The 16,838-nt window shown below is 35.5% G+C and overlaps 1 protein-coding gene across 8 annotated transcripts in view; it reads left to right on the forward strand.

The window, feature by feature from the left end:
- The window catches only part of TANK (TRAF family member associated NFKB activator), a 94,588-nt gene that overhangs the window by 66,733 nt on the left and 11,017 nt on the right, over positions 1 to 16,838 (forward strand). For all 8 annotated transcript variants that reach the window (XR_006273130.1, XR_006273131.1, XM_043487734.1 and 5 more), the window contains exon 5: positions 16,623 to 16,699. Coding sequence is in view for 6 of the 8 variants with exons in the window: in XM_043487734.1 (XP_043343669.1) it covers positions 16,623 to 16,699 (77 nt within the window). In the remaining 2 variants the exon portion in view is untranslated. The remainder of the gene's footprint in view (positions 1 to 16,622; positions 16,700 to 16,838) is intronic.

Raw genomic sequence — 16,838 nt, forward strand, 5'->3', positions numbered from 1 at the left:
TTTGCAACCCCATGGACTGTAGCCTACCAGCTCCTCTGTCCATGAGATTTTCCAGGCAAGAATACTGGAGTGGATTGCCATTTCCTTCTCCTGGGGTCTTCCCAGCCCAGGGATCGAATCCAGGTCTCCCGCATTTTGGGCAGACACTTTACCATCTGAGCCACCAGGGGAGCCCTTTTATATATCTAGAGCCAAAGTGCTAATAAGCCCTGAACATATAAAGGATTAAAGAGAACAGATATATTCTAAAGGAATTAATAAGTTGGATTTATTGAGTATTTAAGAGCTAGATATATATTTCACTGTAAAACCTTAGACCTAATTTAGAAAAATACTGGCCAGTTGAAATTAAAATCTTTTCCATTGGCATATATGTTGGTCTATGCTTATTAAGTTATAACTAAATACACTTTTAGCTAATACAAGTGAAATTCTTTCCTAAAAACTTTAAATGGTATGGATACATTTAAGATTTTTCCAAAATGAAAAAATTCCATATTGGTTGCTTGCAGTTTTAAAAAAGTATGCATGTATACACAAAATAAAACCTATCAGGTAGTATTCAGAAATGGCTAAGATAGTGGTACAATTTTTTTTCTGTTTTCAATGTGACTTTATTAGCCTTCTCAAAAATGAATTAATTTTTTTAATTGAAGTATAGTTGATTTACAGTGTTGTGTTAATTTCTACTGTATACAAAGTGACTCAGTTATACATATACTGTAAACATTCTTTTCTGTATGTTCTTTTCCATTATGATTTATCATACTGAATATAGTTCTCTGTGTTATAAAAAACTCCAATTGATTTCATTCCCAATCAGTTGGCCAAGTCTCTAATGAATTAGTGACTTAACAGAAATGTTTTGAACCAGTAACAGAAGGAAGCTGCTACTAACCACTCACAGCGCTTTCCTCCTTCTATTTGGTGGGAAGTTTTGAGGAATATTTATCTTGTTTAGGACTTGATTACGGTATTTGAAAAGGGAAAGATCCCTGGACACTATAGTAAATATCAACAATGGCTGCCTTGGAAAACGAGACACAGAGTGGAGGGGAAAGAGGCCCTTTTAGAAGACTGTATTTGAGAAATAGGAAATTTGTAGTTCAGTCTCTGTTTATGGTAATCCTACACAAGGAGCCACAAGTACAAAAAATCGGACAGGACTGAGGGACTAACGCATCACTTTTTTTACACAAAGCACATGCAAGAATCCTTTGATTTCTAAAAGGATATAAAGAGTCAAGATAGCAGAACCTGTATCGTTGAATGACCGTTAGTATTCTATTTACAGTATAGAGACATTAGGGGAGAAGTCCTCAGTTTAAAGGAAAACCTGAGTTTCACTTCTTGTTCACCACAGTAGTTTGTACAGTGTTTCTTGATGAGATAGAATTCATTATATTATCTATCATATAACAAACCACCTCAGATTTACCCTAGTACTTAGCAACAACTATCACTTCCTGTGAATCAGAAATTCAGGAGTGACTTAGCTGGGTGGTACTGGTTCAGGATCCCGTGTTATCGAAGTCAAGATGTGGCCAAGGCCTTCCAGTCATCTCAAGGCTTTACTGTGGTTGGAGGATCCACTTTCAAGATGGCTTACTCCAAGATGGCTGTTGACAAGAGACCTGGCCACCCAGGCCTCTCATCACACTGACAGGTATCTTACTCAGACTAAGAAAGAAAGAGATACAAGATAGCAAGGAGGAGCCCATAGTGCTTTCTCAACTCTAGTCTCTCAAATCACACCTTTGCTTCTGCTTTATTCTGCTTATTAGAAATGAATCACTAAGTGCTCCAGAGATAAGAAAATAAGTTCTTCCTCTTGGAAAAAAGAAGATTATCGAAGTTTTTGTAGACCTACTGTATTTAAAAGTATCACAGGGATTGTAGATTGTGGTGTACAGAAGAGGGTACCAAAAAGATCAAGGGTATGTGGAGGGACAGCACAGTGCTTCACTTACCATGTGATAAATATGAATGAAAGATAAAGGAATCTGGCAGAATTTAATAATGAATTTGACTTCCTGAATTCTATTATTATTCATCTCAGAGGAAAGAAATATCATAGCTTATTTATCTTGAGAGTAGTTTCAAGAATTCTAATATGAATATAGACTTTTCAGGGGAGATTAGCTGAGCGGTGCTTTAGAGAATCAAGAAACTTGCATGTTATTACTGTGAAAATTAAAAATTGTAAACAATCAAATCACTCAAAAATACATATACTTGTTCTTGGCAAAGACTACAATCTTGTTTGCAGGACACCATTGTCAGACATAGTAACATATGTCATGATGGCAGTTATTAATTAGCAAATTTTGTATTTTAATGTAAATACAAATTGGCATTGTTTAATTTACTTTTATAAAAAAGCTAGGATTGTAATATGTTGGGGGTTTTTTTGGCTGCGCCACATGGCTTGTGGGATCTTAGTTCCCTGACCAGGACTTGAACCCAGGCCAAGTGCAGTGGAAACACAGAGTCCTAATCACTGGACTGCCAGAAAAATCCCCTGGGTCATTTTTATGATCTTGAAAACAAAACTTTCTATAATAGTGTTTTAGGAAACACTTCAGTTGTCAAACTAAATGCTATCCGAGGTGTATAGGGTGTGACAAAAAATTTTGGCATCTTTCTTTTCCATTTGTGTGTGTGTAAGTTATACAGAAGTCTAGAGTGTTTTGACACTATATAAAGAGCAATAATGTAAAATACATAAAAGAATTTAGCAATATTAGTAAATTTTTTCACTCATTCATTCAATACCTCTAAACTGCCCTCTGACTTAAAGTCCTGATTTAATAACCAAATAGACATTATTGAATGGTCTAGTATCCAGGATACAAAGTAGGTATTGTATGAGTTTATTTGAACTTTTAACTATTTAGAGACCATGTATTCATGTGTATAAAGAGCTGTTTTTATGCCTATTTCTGATTGTATATAATTTATTCCTTATGCATCTTTTTTCATCTGAGGTATTTACTTTAAACAAAAGTTTAAAAATACAAAGAATACAGTTGTTGCTGAAAGATGCCAGTTAGACACTTGGCAAATTTCTAATATAGCTATCATTGTGGTTAGATCAGCAAATATATGGTAGCTTTGAGGAGTAGGAAAAATTTTGTAGGTTCAGAATAGTAAAACAGTGATGGACCTGTGGAGCTACCATCAGTGCTAACATTAAGGAAATAAGATATGCTGTACCTGGCAATTGCAAGTATATATAGAAGCTATGACATATTTGAAGAAAACTGATGTCTAAAAATTCACTTGTCAATCACTTAGACAAGAAGTATTTATTGAACTCCTTCTATTTACCCAGTCTTGCTAGTCTTTGATAGGAATACCAAAAAATAAGAGGTAAAATCTCCCTCCTTTAAGGAGCTACAACCTAGTTGGGGAAAGAAAGATTTGCAGACCCATAGTAATAATAGCAAGCAAATTATGAGACAATATGAAATCCTAATTACATGACAGAATGAAATCCTAATTATCATTTTATGGTACAGATAAATATGTGTGGAAGTCGCTCAGTTGTGTCTGACTCTTTGCGACCCCATGGGCTATACACAGTCCATGGAATTCTCCAGGCCAGAATACTGAAGTGGGTAGCCTTTCCCTTTTCCAGGGGATCTTCCCAACTCAGGGATCAAGCCAGGTCTCCCGCATTGCAGGTGGATTCTTCACCAGCTGAGCCACAAGGGAAGCCCACAGATAAGTATATAGAACCTTAATTTAGAAATAAATATTCCCAGTGAGCTAAAGGTAGGCTTGATCAGGCACTCAGCATTTAGTTTAAGTTGGGGGTGGGGAGGGAATTCTTAACTTGCTTATACCTTAATATTATATGCGTAGACATGTAAACTTAAGTTTTGTGCAGTATTTTAATGGAAAAAGAATAATTTCTAGGCAAGGACCAATATTATTCCAGGCTACTATGCAGAACATAAAATAAACAGAAAGCTCAAACTGAGGGTTTTGAAAAACCAATTTCACTGACTATAACCTTTTTTAAATGACATAATCATGACTTCAGAGGATAGTGCTGCTTTTTGTTTCTTTATTCTGTAGACAGTTCTTCAGTGAGAGACATTTACCCATGGTGTGTTCCTCCATTTATTATGTGTGACAATTTTGGCAGGCACTGTAGCTTATAAAATCTTGGCCTCACAAGTCTAGGTCTTGGGTGGCCTTGGAAGGTTTCCATCCTTGAATTGTTCATATCGCGTATACTCTGGACTTCAGGTGCACCTCTCACTTCACGATCTCCATCTGAGTTTCAGGCCCCTATAGCTTCTCTGACCACTGTAGATACTTTCTCTGTTGTAAGTATCTTAAACTAGATTTATTTGTTGGCTAGGTTGCTATATATTATCAGGTACCTGGTTTTATATACATAGTAAATGCTTTAAAATAAAAGTTATCATATATAGGTATATGATAAATATTTATTATATGAACGGAAATTAGACCATTAATCAAGATAGGTAACTATCAAGTGATTTCCATGACAAAATAAAATATGATTTATACCACCAAACACTCACTACCTTTCCTGAGAGAGGAACTTTAAAAAAAATATGACTTCTTACGTTCTTACTTTTGTAAAAAAAAAAGTATATATATGTATATCCCTTACTCCATTAAGGCTTGATTCATCTTTTATTAGATAGAAATGCCTACTATATAATGGCACATGACAGCCTAGCCTAGGGATTACTAAGGGTTGGAGAAAACGTGTTTGTGTATAGCAGCTTGCCTTCTCAGAGCAAATGTTCCATTCCCCCTGGTTTTATTTTTAGAGATTGGATCAAATATGCCTTCTTTTTATATGTAACATTTATATATTACTTTCTTTGATGATTAGTCTTTGTCTATAAAGTTTCTGGTAGAATAATAATTAGAAGGTTGCTTTCAACAAGTTTATTCTTTAAAGTTTTCCCAAAGTGTCATAATAAATATATCACAAACTCTTAAGAAAAAAATCAATATCCAAATCATTTTAATATTTACATTGAAATTTCTATTATAAAAATTGAAGAACTGACTCATTAGAAAAGACCCTGATGCTGGGAAAGATTGAAGATAGGAGGAGAAGGGGACGACAGAGGATGAGATGGTTGGATGGCATCACTGATGCAATGGACATAAGTTTGAGCAAGCTCCGAGAGTTGGTGATGGACAAGGAAGCCTGGCATGCTGCAGTCCGTGGGCTCGCAGAGAATCGGACACAACTGAGGGACTAAACTAAACTGATTCTGACCAGTATGAGGTGGTACCTCACTGTAGTTTTGATTTGCATTTATCTAATGATTAATGATATTGAGCATCTTTTCATGTACCTATTGGCAGTCTTACAACTTCTTTGGAGAAATGTCTATGTAGGTCTTCTGCTCATATTTTTTTTTAATTTATTTTAATTGGAGGCTAATTACTTTACAATATTGTGGTGGTTTTTGCCATACATTGACATGAATCAGCCAAGCCATGGGTGTACATGTGTCCCCCATCCTGAAACTCCCTCCCACCTCCCTCCCTATCCCATCCCTCTGGGTCATCCCAGTGCACCAGCCCTGAGCACCCTGTCTCATGCATCGAACCTGGACTGGCGATCTATTTCACATGATAATATACATGTTTCAATGCTGTTCTCGCAAATCATCCCACCCTTGCCTTCTCTCACAGAGTCCAAAAGTCTGTTCTTTATATCTGTGTCTCTTTTGCTGTCTCGCATATAGCGTCATCGTTACCATCTTTCTAAATTCCATATATATTTCTGCCCATATTTTGATTGGGGTTTTTTTTTTTCCTGTTAATGAGTTGTGTCAGCTGTTTGTATATTTTGGAAATTAAGCTCTTGTCAGTCACATCATTTGCAAATATTTTCTCACATTCTGTAGGTTATCTTTTCCTTTTGTTTATACTTTCTTTGCTGTGCAAAATCTTATAAGTTTGATTAGGCCCCATTTGTTTGTTTTTGGTCTTGTTTCTGTTGGGAGACTGACCAAAGAAAACATTGGTACGATTTATATCAGAGAACATTTTACGTATGTTCTCTTCTAGGAGCTTTATGGGGTCATGTCTTATATTTAAGTCTTTAAGCCATTTTGAGTATATTTTTGTGTATGGTGTGAGGGTGTGTTCTAACTTAATAGATTTCTGTCTTTTCCAGTAACCACTTGCTGAAGAAACTGTTTTTTCTCCACTGTATATTCTTACCTCCTTTCTCGAAGATGATTTGACTGTAGGTGTGAGAGTTTACTTCTGGGCTCTCCACTCTGTCCGGTTGATCCATCTCTTGGTGCCAGTACAGTGCTGTTTTAATCGCTGCTGCTGCTGCTGCTAAGTCGCTTCAGTCGTGTTCGACTCTGTGCGACCCCATAGACGGCAGCCCACCAGGCTCCACCATCCCTGGGATTCTCCAGGCAAGAACACTGGAGTGGGTTGCCATTTCCTTCTCCAATGCATGAAAGTGAAAAGGGAAAGTGAAGTCGCTCAGTCGTGTCCAACTTCGTGACCCAGTGTACTGCAGCCTACTAGGCTCCTCTGTCCGTGGGATTTTCCAGGCAAGAGTACTGGAGTGGGTTGCCATTGCCACAGCTTTGTAGTATTGTCTGAAATCTGGGAAGGGTTATACCTCCAGCTTTGTTCTTTTTCCTTAGGATTGTTTGGGCAATTTTGGGTTTTTTAGGGTTCTGTATAAATTTTAGGCTTATTTGTTCTAGTTCTGTGAAAAATGTCATGGGTAATTTGATAAGGATCACATTAAATTTGTAGATTACTTTGAGTAGTACAGCCATTTTAACAATATTAATTCTTCCAATCCAAAAGCATGGAATGTCTTTCCATTTCCTTGAATCATCTACTGTTTCCTTTATTAATGTTCTTTAGTTTTCAGCATATAAGTCTTTCACCTCCTTGATCAGGTTTATTTCTAAGTGTTTTATTTATTTGGTGATGTGATTTTAAAAAGGATTATTCTTTTATTGATACTTTCCAGTTCTGATACTTTATGGTTAATGTAAAGAAACAGAACAGATTTCTCTATGTTGGTGAGTCTCTGGTTTTTAATTTAATATGTAATTTTAGGTTTTGCTTTGTTATTATACTGGAAATAAATTTTGAGGGGAGAAGATAATGAGACGTGGCATATTATTTTTTAAATCTTTTTCTCTGACTTCTAAGCAGATTTAAATATCCCTAATGTGGCTTTTCTCCCCTTATCTCCCCCTTTTGTACGCTTTCTTACATTTCCCATTTTTCTTTTTTCTACTCTTCTCCAGAGTCCACAAAACAGAGTTACTGTATTCTATTCTTTCCTGATTTATCTTGACCAAGGCAGGGATCGAACCTGTGTGGCCTGCAGTGGAAGCATGGTGTCTTAACCACTGGACCACCAGGGAAGTTGCTACTTTAACAACACTTCTTGAATTTGTAGTCTTCTATAAGATATTGCTAGCATTTGATGGGAAAGAGATGGGGAGGGCACATCTAATTTATCATTTGTACCTAGTATTTTATGCTCTTTCAGTGTCTTTGTTGCTTGCTTAAGGCACTCTTGCCCTGTTATGAAAGCTGACTTTTTTCCCTGAAAGACTTTTTCTTTCTTTGCCGATTAGACATCTTTCCATACACTCGATACTTTGCTCTAAAATAGAGAGAAAGATCCTAGAATCCTAATAAAACTATTGTAAATTAGTTCCTGTGCATTCTCTAAGCCATTAAATGTGATTTTTTTTTTTTTTTTCCTCCTTCTCTGGTAAGTTCCTTTTGGAAAACCAAATAATTCTGAGGTGGCTGTCTTTTGTTTTCTCTCTTCTTTTGTTTATCAGTAGTGATTTTTATATTCCATATTGGATGGGTTTACCCACTTCTGTTTCTACCTCTAATTGTTCTTCACTAGTTAACATTAAGGCAGCATGTTTCCTTCTACATTTCATCCAAATAATGCTGCAAGGGGTCACTTACCTGTCCAGATTCCCTGAAAGTGTAATTTAGGATGGATGGTCAGTTGCCACAGTAAATCCTTTCCTTCTTGATGCTGCTGATGGAACCTTCTCTCCTCCTCCTCTTTTCCCATGTTGCAGTCACAGAATCCCTGTTCTTGTCCCAGCTCTTGTTTCTTATCTTGTCCTGGGGACAGAGTGAAAACTTTTTGGTAAAGCTAAATCTAAAACTCTCCCTTCTACTTTTCTGATAAATGTCCATTTTTTTTCTCTCTTTGTTGAAATTTATTTGGTTACACCAGGTCTAAGTTGTAGCACGCAGGATCTTTGGTCTTCGTTTACAGCATGTGGGTTCTTTAGTTGAGGCATATGAACTGTTATTTGCAACATATGGAATCTAGTTCCCTGACCGGGGATCAAACCCAGGCCTCCTTCTTAGGGAGTGCAGAGTCTTAGACACTGGACCACCAAGGAAGTCCCTCAATTTCTCGTTTATATGAAAAAGATAATAGATCTTTATAGTTAGTTGTTTTTACTAAGCTTTTTCTTGGCAAAATAAAAAGTTGGTAGCACTTTATCAGACCTCTAGTTTTGTTTTGAATTTTACTATTCCAGGAAAGCCTAATCTCAGTTTCCTTAAGGTTTTATCTTTATCTAAGGTTTTTTGATGCTAAGGAGAATGGCCTTATATTAATAAAGGAATATGAAGATTAGAGGTGTGAAACAGATTTGAGGAAATGGTTATTACATTTACATTAAAATGTGGTGCTCTACAATAGGCAACAGAATAGGTAAAAATATATTGGATTCAAAGAACATTGAGAGTGGTTATCAAGAGAGACGGTGAGCCTGAAGACAGACTTTAAGAAATGAATACTCAATAGACGTAACATAAGAATAAATAATAAGAAAAGTGTATAATGAGGGAAGAACAGTATACCCTCATGTCTTAATCTTAGAGAATACCCACATTTTTAGTCTTGGAAGAATAAGGACCAGTGAAAACACCAGAACTTAAGAAAACCTAAATATTATACTGGTACCCAAAAAGTTATCAAGAAAGAAAAGCTGCTCACTAGGGTGAAAAACTGTCAAATGAGCATTAAGCAGAAGGTGAACTTTAGGAAAGGTCATTGGATTGGTGATGAAGACATCTCTAGAAAACCATGGTGAATCCTCTAAAGAATGGAGGGGTTAACAAAAGAAAATTGAGTTTGGAAGTTCAGCTTATGTTACAATGAGGAATGAGTACTGAGCAAACCAGTCCTCTACAAATAACAGTAATAACTGTGCAGCATACAAACAAAACAATTATCTGAGGACTTTGGATATGAACTTTGCATATTTTGGAGAGGAGTCAAAATGTGGAGCATGTAATTGGCTCAGAGTAAATTCACAAGTTTTCTGTGGTTTTGTCTTGAGGGTGGGCCACACTTCGAGTGGCTGAAATTCCAATTGAAAGCCTACCCACCATCCTGGCTGCAAGAACCAGAAAGGAAAATGAGCCCAGAATAACAGCTGTCACCAGAGAGGGAAGGAGCCCCAGAGAGGAGAGAGCAAGAGAAAATGAACTCAAAGTTCTGTGTTTAAACTAAGCCTAAGTCTCTGGATCTCCCCAAAACCAAGGATGTGTGGGCACACTGGAAGCAGTTTGCAGCTAAAGCATAAAGGGATGAGCTGAGATCTGAGCTGCTGCTCTTCAGAGGAGGGGCAGTGTGGGGTCTGCATCCAAACCACTCAATTACCTGGTGAAGACAAAAACCATCAACACCCTTTGGCACCATAAAATACTGTCTCCCCAGTGTAATATTCACAATGTTTGGGGTATAATCCAAAATTATTCAACATATGGTGAGTCAAGAAAAGTCTCACCCAGTTTCAAGGGAACAGATATCTATCATGAGATAATGTACCAACTGAGATTATCAGACAAAGATTTTCAGTCAGCTACTATAACTATGTCTAGCTGTCTATTAGGAGGTATTTAGGAAGGCAGGTAGAGAAGTAAGGTTTTGAAAGGAGAGAATTAACAGTAAGGTACTCCAGTTGTCATGCATTGTCAGAAGGTTGAGAAACACTTAAACTGAAATTTTGGTTAAGAAACTGTTGCCAAATTGCCTCTGATACATGAACTGGTTTGTAAAATTTCAGTAAATCTATCCAGGTGATTTTGGGGTTTGAATTTCTTCTTGACATTCTTGAGCACAAAAAAAGGCCATACCAAAAGTTTCTTCCCCCAGGTAATATTTAAACATCAAAACTTGGCTTATAACTATGCCTCACTGAGAACTATATTTGTTATATGACAGCCAAGTTTTAGAATCTTAAAATTTGTTTGCATTGGTGCAATGTGTAAGTGTTATCCATCTTCCTCACCATGCTAGATGAAGTGAAGTGAAAGTCGCTCAGTAACGTTCGCTCAGTCAGTAATGTTCAACTCTTTGTGACCCCGTGGACTATACATAGTCCATGGAATTCTCCAGGCCAGAATACAGGAGTGGGTAGCCTTTCCCTTCTCCAGGTTAGATAACCTTACTATTTTACTCCTCTAGCACCATTAGGACCTAAAAGCCAAGAAGTTGAGAGCCTGGGGTTCCAATTGTAGCCTCTCTTTCTACTAGACGGTAGACAAATTACTTGACCTCTCCAAAGCCTTAGTAACTATTGTAGTTAGTCGCTAAGTCATGTATGACTCTTTGCAACTCCATAGACTAGCCCGCCAGGCTCCTCTGTCCACGGGATTTCCTAGGCAAGAATACTAGAATGGGTTGCCATTTCTTTATCCAGGGCATGTTCTGGATACAGAGATCAAACCTGTGTCTTCTGCTACCAGGGAGCCTCTAGCAAAGCCTCTAGCAAATGTTAAAATCAAATTCAAGTATTAATACTTAATTCACAAGATTGAGCTTCTTTGGTGGCTCAGTGGTAAAGAACCCATCTGCCAATACAAGAGATTCAAGTTCAATTCCTGGGAAGATCCCTTGCAGAAGGAAGTGGCCAACCCACTCCAGTATTCTTGCCTGGAAAATCCCATGGACAGAGGAGACTGGTGGGCCACAGTCCATGCGGTTGCAAAGTCAAACACGACTTAGCAACTAAACAACAACAATTCACAAAATTATGTGGATTAAGTTAAATAATATATGCAAGTTGCTTAAATAACAGCTATTTTCATGAAGATATTCTCTGTTCACCATGGTAATGATAAAACATAAAATGAGTAGTTAATGAAAAGAATTTTCCCAGATTATTTCGTTTTAAATGCAGTGTTCGGCAAAGGGGTGAGGGAAGTATGGGAAACCTTACTTTTTAAGATTAATCATTTATTTTCTGTTCCACATAAAAAGGCATTCCCACAATTAGATACAATTATTTGTTAAGAAAATTCAGCAAGATAACTTTTTTTAGTGTTTTATTGTAACATTGAGTTGATAGAAGTTTGGGGGGATTAACATTAAACCAAAACCCTGTGAAGCACTTGGAAATAATTGGGATATTTAATATTATTTTTATATTGTTTATTTTCTTGCCATTCCTTCAGAACTCTGGGATGGATCCCATCTTGCCCTGGAATTGTTCCTGCATTGGTAGTGGATCTACCTAGCATACTGCATCATGCAGAACCAATAAGGCTCCTAGAATTTGTGCTCCTCTTGCTTTTCTAGATTTTCAGTAATACTGCTGAGAGTGAGAGAACCATAGATTTCACATGGTCATAAGTTCTTATAAATACAATTTCTGTGTATTTTTTAAAATTATATTTTGTCTTCAAACTTTTCTTTTAATATGCTTTTATATTCTTATCAAATCTCTTGTAACTTTTTTGTTCCTATTTTCTACTTTAAGCTCTTCGCTTTCTTAGTCCATTTTTGTCTCAGTACATCTAAACTAACAAATGCAACCTCAGTTTCTCCTTTAACATTTCATTCTTAGTTTCAGAAATCTAAGTGATAACTGAATCCTTATTTGCAGTTTCTTTTTCCATTGCTCATTTTTCTTTTTCTGTAGTAAATTTTATTAAGCTAGTGTTTATAACTATTCCACAGTTTACATTCCCTTTACTGATCCATCCCATCTCACCTTGACTTCTTGGTTGATATTGGTTCCAAGTAAAAACATACCTCTCTTTTGTTTTAAAAGCATAATCTCAGAAGTAAAATCAAATATAGCCTACACTCAGCGGCCTGAGATACTGGAAAATAAATATTCCTCGTGCATGAAAGGATCTCAGCTAAATTTAGAGAGAATCTTTGATATGAATCCTAGAATAAAGTGTTAGTGATTGCTATAGTTCAAATACGTATCATTGAAAACTTACCACCTTTATTTAGTAATAGCCTTGTAAAGTTAAAATTCCTTCCATATGAGAGAATATACCCTAAAAGTATTAAAGAGTTTTAAATAACTCAATTTAATTTTGCTGACTTTAATTGTTCAAAATTTTTAAAAACTAATGATTTTAAAGAAAAACTATTAAGAGTCAACTAATGATTCTGATTAAAATTGTTTTTTGCATTTCTTCTTCTCCCTTTAGCTTTTTGGAGGTATAAATTGACAAATAAAAATTATATATATTTACAGTGTGTAACATGTTTTGATATATGTATACGTTATGAGACGATCACCACAGTCAAGCTAATTAACATATCTATCACTTCATATAATTTTCTTTTTTATTGTGGTGAAAACATTTAAGGTTTATACTCTCAGCAGATTTCAAATATACATATAGTAATATTAACTGTAGTTGTCATACTCTGCTTTAGATCTCCAGAATTGATCCATCTTGCATGACTTAAACTTTGTACTCAACATCTCCCCCCACCTTCCCCCAAACCCTGGCAGCCACCGTTCTACACTGCTTCTATGAGTTTGACTTTTTTAGATTTCACATATAAGCGAGATTGTGCTATATTTGTTTTTCTGTGCCTGTCTTATCTTATTTCACATAACATAATGTCCTCTAGATTTATCCATATTGTCTCAAATGACAGAATTTTATTATTTTTTAAAGCTGATGTCTTCATCGGTAAAATGTGTGTGTGTATACACACACAATATTCTATTGCATATATACCACGTTTTCTTTCACTACTCATCCATCATCAGTTGACACATAGATTGAATTCATATGTTTGCTATTGTGAATCATTTCTGTATTTTTTACATTGATTTATAAAAAGAACAAAATACTTTTAGTGCCAAATATTAAAAAGGCAGGCATTGGGGGAAATATACATTTCTTTCTTTGAAATGTTGATGTGTGACAAATCTTGGATTCCAACACAAAAATATTTGCTGTTATCATATGCATTAAGAATAAGAAGGTTTTGGACTAATGAAATATTAGCACTTTTTCATTTTTCTCCTTCTTAAATATCTTTGCATATTTAACTAGGTCTTGAACAGAACATTTTTTATATATACTACTCATCTATGAGAAACCTAAATTGATTTACACTAAAACAAATTCTCCCAATTTACATAAGAGGAAATTTAAGGAATCGTTTCACAACGTCTTCCAACTGTTTCAAATGGGTTTATCTTAATGATTTAGTTGAATGACTTATCCAGTGCCATACTGGAAGTGTAAATGAAAAGTACGACGTGTAAAACTCTTATTTCAGTATTCATTCCACAAGTTCGCCATTTCCAAACTAGTACTTGGAACAGTTTATAATGTTAAGTATTTTAAGTTTTAGTACCTCGAAATAAATTCATTTGTTGAATGATTTCATGTTAAAAATCTCCTAAAATATAACGTTCAGAGTTTTCTTGCTTCCTTATCTGAAGTTGTAGTAACTTCAATTTCCTGCAGTGCAGGACCCACCTGGATAATATTTGAAAATAGCAAAATATTAGTTATCTCTTCTAATATTTACTTACTCTCTGAGATGCTTACAAAACTGAGTAGTCTTCATTAGGTAAGATAATTTTACCACTTAAAAGAAATTCTGAGCTTCTGAGTTGCTATTAACTGTACTGATCTTAAATCCTATGAGAAAATAGATAATCTTTTTCAGAAAATTGTGTTTGATTGCTACAATGGAAACTAACATTAACTTTCTCTACCCATTCTAGATAAACCCTGCTTCAAAATGTACTTTCCTTTATTTTTTTTAACTAGCATATTAAGATCTCTTGAATTTTCTCTTGGGATGTGGGACATAAAAATTTCATTTGAAATATATCAATAGTAACAGAAATAATAGTAAGTAGAGCCGTTCCTAACTCCAAAGAAACTTGAAGTCCTTAATTTAGATGCTTCATAGATTCCTCAGTAAGTCTGTCTTCCTTTACCTCCTGCCAGTACAACCCAGGAGTCTTTTCCAGATAAATTCAGAAGTAAGTCGACACAAGTTATTTGGCAAGCCAAACAAAAATTCATCGTTCTTTTCCTACCTTTTTCTTCACCTCTGTCTCCTCCCCCACCCCACCCCCACCCATTGGTCTTCAGGCTTCTTTAGTTTCAGAAGCAGTCATTCCTACTTTATGTCTAAATCAGTATACTTTGAAAACTGGAGAAGTCATCACTGTTTTCTTTAACTATCTTCATTTTCAGGCTAAAATTATAGGAGTTACTTCTCTTTGGTTATTTCTGGCTCCTAACACAGTTTTTTTTTTTTTTTCCCATGTTGAGAGTCTCAGATACTAAATTTTAAAAGGAGATTATTAGTTTAATCACCTTTTTTATTATTTAAATTGTCAGATGTTTCTGTTCTCTTAACATTACCTCTTCTCTATTTTGTTGCTATAGATTTAATATAACCTTTTAAGAGGTTTTTATTATAGTGTCCTGACATGATTGGTTAGCTTTAAAATGTTGCCTTTTTGCCTAGTCTACACTAAAATCTACTGAGTGTTCTAATTGCACATAACACCAAAGGAAAACCTTGTCTACCACTTTTAAAAACAAACTGTGAATGTGAAAATGTCTTTTATATGACTGCTTTATAAAGCTCAGTGTGTGCATGCGTGCATGCTTAGTCACTTCAGTTATGTCCGACTCTTTGGACAGTATCCCACTAGGCTCCTTCGACCGTGGGATTCTCCAGGCAAGAATACTGGAGGGATTGCAGTGCCCTTCTCCAGGGGATTTCCTGACCCAGGGAGCAAATCCATTCTCTTGCATCTCTAGCTTTGCAGGTGGCTTCTTTACCCACTGAGCCAACTGGGAAGCCATAAAGCTCAACAAAGCAGTTTTAATCCAGAAGAAGAAATGGCCTAAATATTGCAGACAAAAAGTATGCATCAGCAAATGATCTTTGTTTTACCTCAGTTTGAAAACATAATATATAAAATCGCATATGTTTGTGTTGCCAAGATTATATTTTACTACTTACTATAAACTAATAACACTATTTTAGAAATGTTAAGCAAACACTAGTATTTCGAAAAAGCTGGAAAAGTAGAACAATAAACTGAAGAAATTGGAGCAGATATGAATTTTAAGAAGAGCAAACTAGAATCAGATTTTTCCCTAAAGAACGAACAATACTCTTAAGAAATTAAAAGAACCTATTGGAAAGTAAGGTTATAAGGGAGATGTACTCAGGTGGTAAGCAATGAAGTAAAATTATCCATTTTAGTAATAGCTACAATGACCTTAATTGAATAAAATCTGAAAAGTCACTTAATACAAAATACTGGTTTGAATTTGAACTTAAATAAGATCCTATGCAGTTTGGCCAAAGTATAAATAATTGAATAATATTAAGGTTTTTTCAAATATTTGAATTTATCAATTTGTAATTTTAAAAGGTACACAAAGTTCTCTAGGTGTGATTGAAGATTTTTTAAAAATCTAAACTATGCAGTAAATTATTACATGTTCTTTAATGTTGACTTGTGTCGTGATAAGTGTAATACCAGTGGAAGCCACAGGGTGGTGGCAAGAACTTGTGTTAAAGGAGCTTAAATTCATAATTGCCCTGTCTTTAAAAACGATTGTTAAATGCTAAAGAGCTGTAACTTGGTTTTCTTTATTCCTCTTAGACAGCTGCATTTCTCATCAAAGAATCTATAGCAGAATACAAAGACACTGATTTAGATGTATAGGCCAATAACGGAAAAGAAGTAAACTCACATGGATTTTTTTCCTAAAGTTTCTAGTCATGTCAGATGCTTGGTGATCAGAGTAGCAATTTCATCAAGATATGAGTTTGAGGAAATTCCTTGAATTATCAATACTGGAAATAGTATTGAAGTTACCAGAAATACTTCATGACTTCATCTTATTTTTCTATTTTCATTTTCCTTTTTCCACTGAATGTTCTCATTTTTTAAAAATCTATTGTAATATATACACATATATGGGGCTTCCCTGCCTGATGCCTTACACGATAAAGAATCTGCCAGCAATGCAAGACAGGGTTCAGTCACTGGGTCAGGAAGATCCCCCTGGAGAAGGGAATCACTCCAGTATTCTTGCCTGGAGAATCCCATGGACAGAGGAGCCTGGTGGGCCACAGTCCATGGGGTCACAAAGAGTTGGACATGACTGAGGGGCTAACACTTTCACTTTAATATATATAAACATATATATGTAAAACTAACTAAACTTACTTTTCAGTGAGGAAGATAAATGTTCCATTGTTTTCTGTTAATCCATTCTCATTTGAGTTTGGAAGCAATTTAAAGTGGTAATCATTTTATATCTTGAAGGTAAGAAGACAAGAGGTTTCCTCTCCAAGAAAAGAAACTTCACCAAGGAGTCTTGGCATTCCTTTATTCCATGAAAGGTAGTTCTGTGTCCTTCTTGGCCCACTCTACAAATTATAAATACTCAAATATATTTTTATTTACATATTTAAGTTTTTAGAAATTGTAAGAAACAGCAGCCTTTTAAAACTAGAAGAGATGAACTCAAGGCTTCTCCAT

Source organism: Cervus canadensis, chromosome 15, assembly GCF_019320065.1.
Source record: "Cervus canadensis isolate Bull #8, Minnesota chromosome 15, ASM1932006v1, whole genome shotgun sequence".
NCBI lineage: Eukaryota > Metazoa > Chordata > Mammalia > Artiodactyla > Cervidae > Cervus > Cervus canadensis.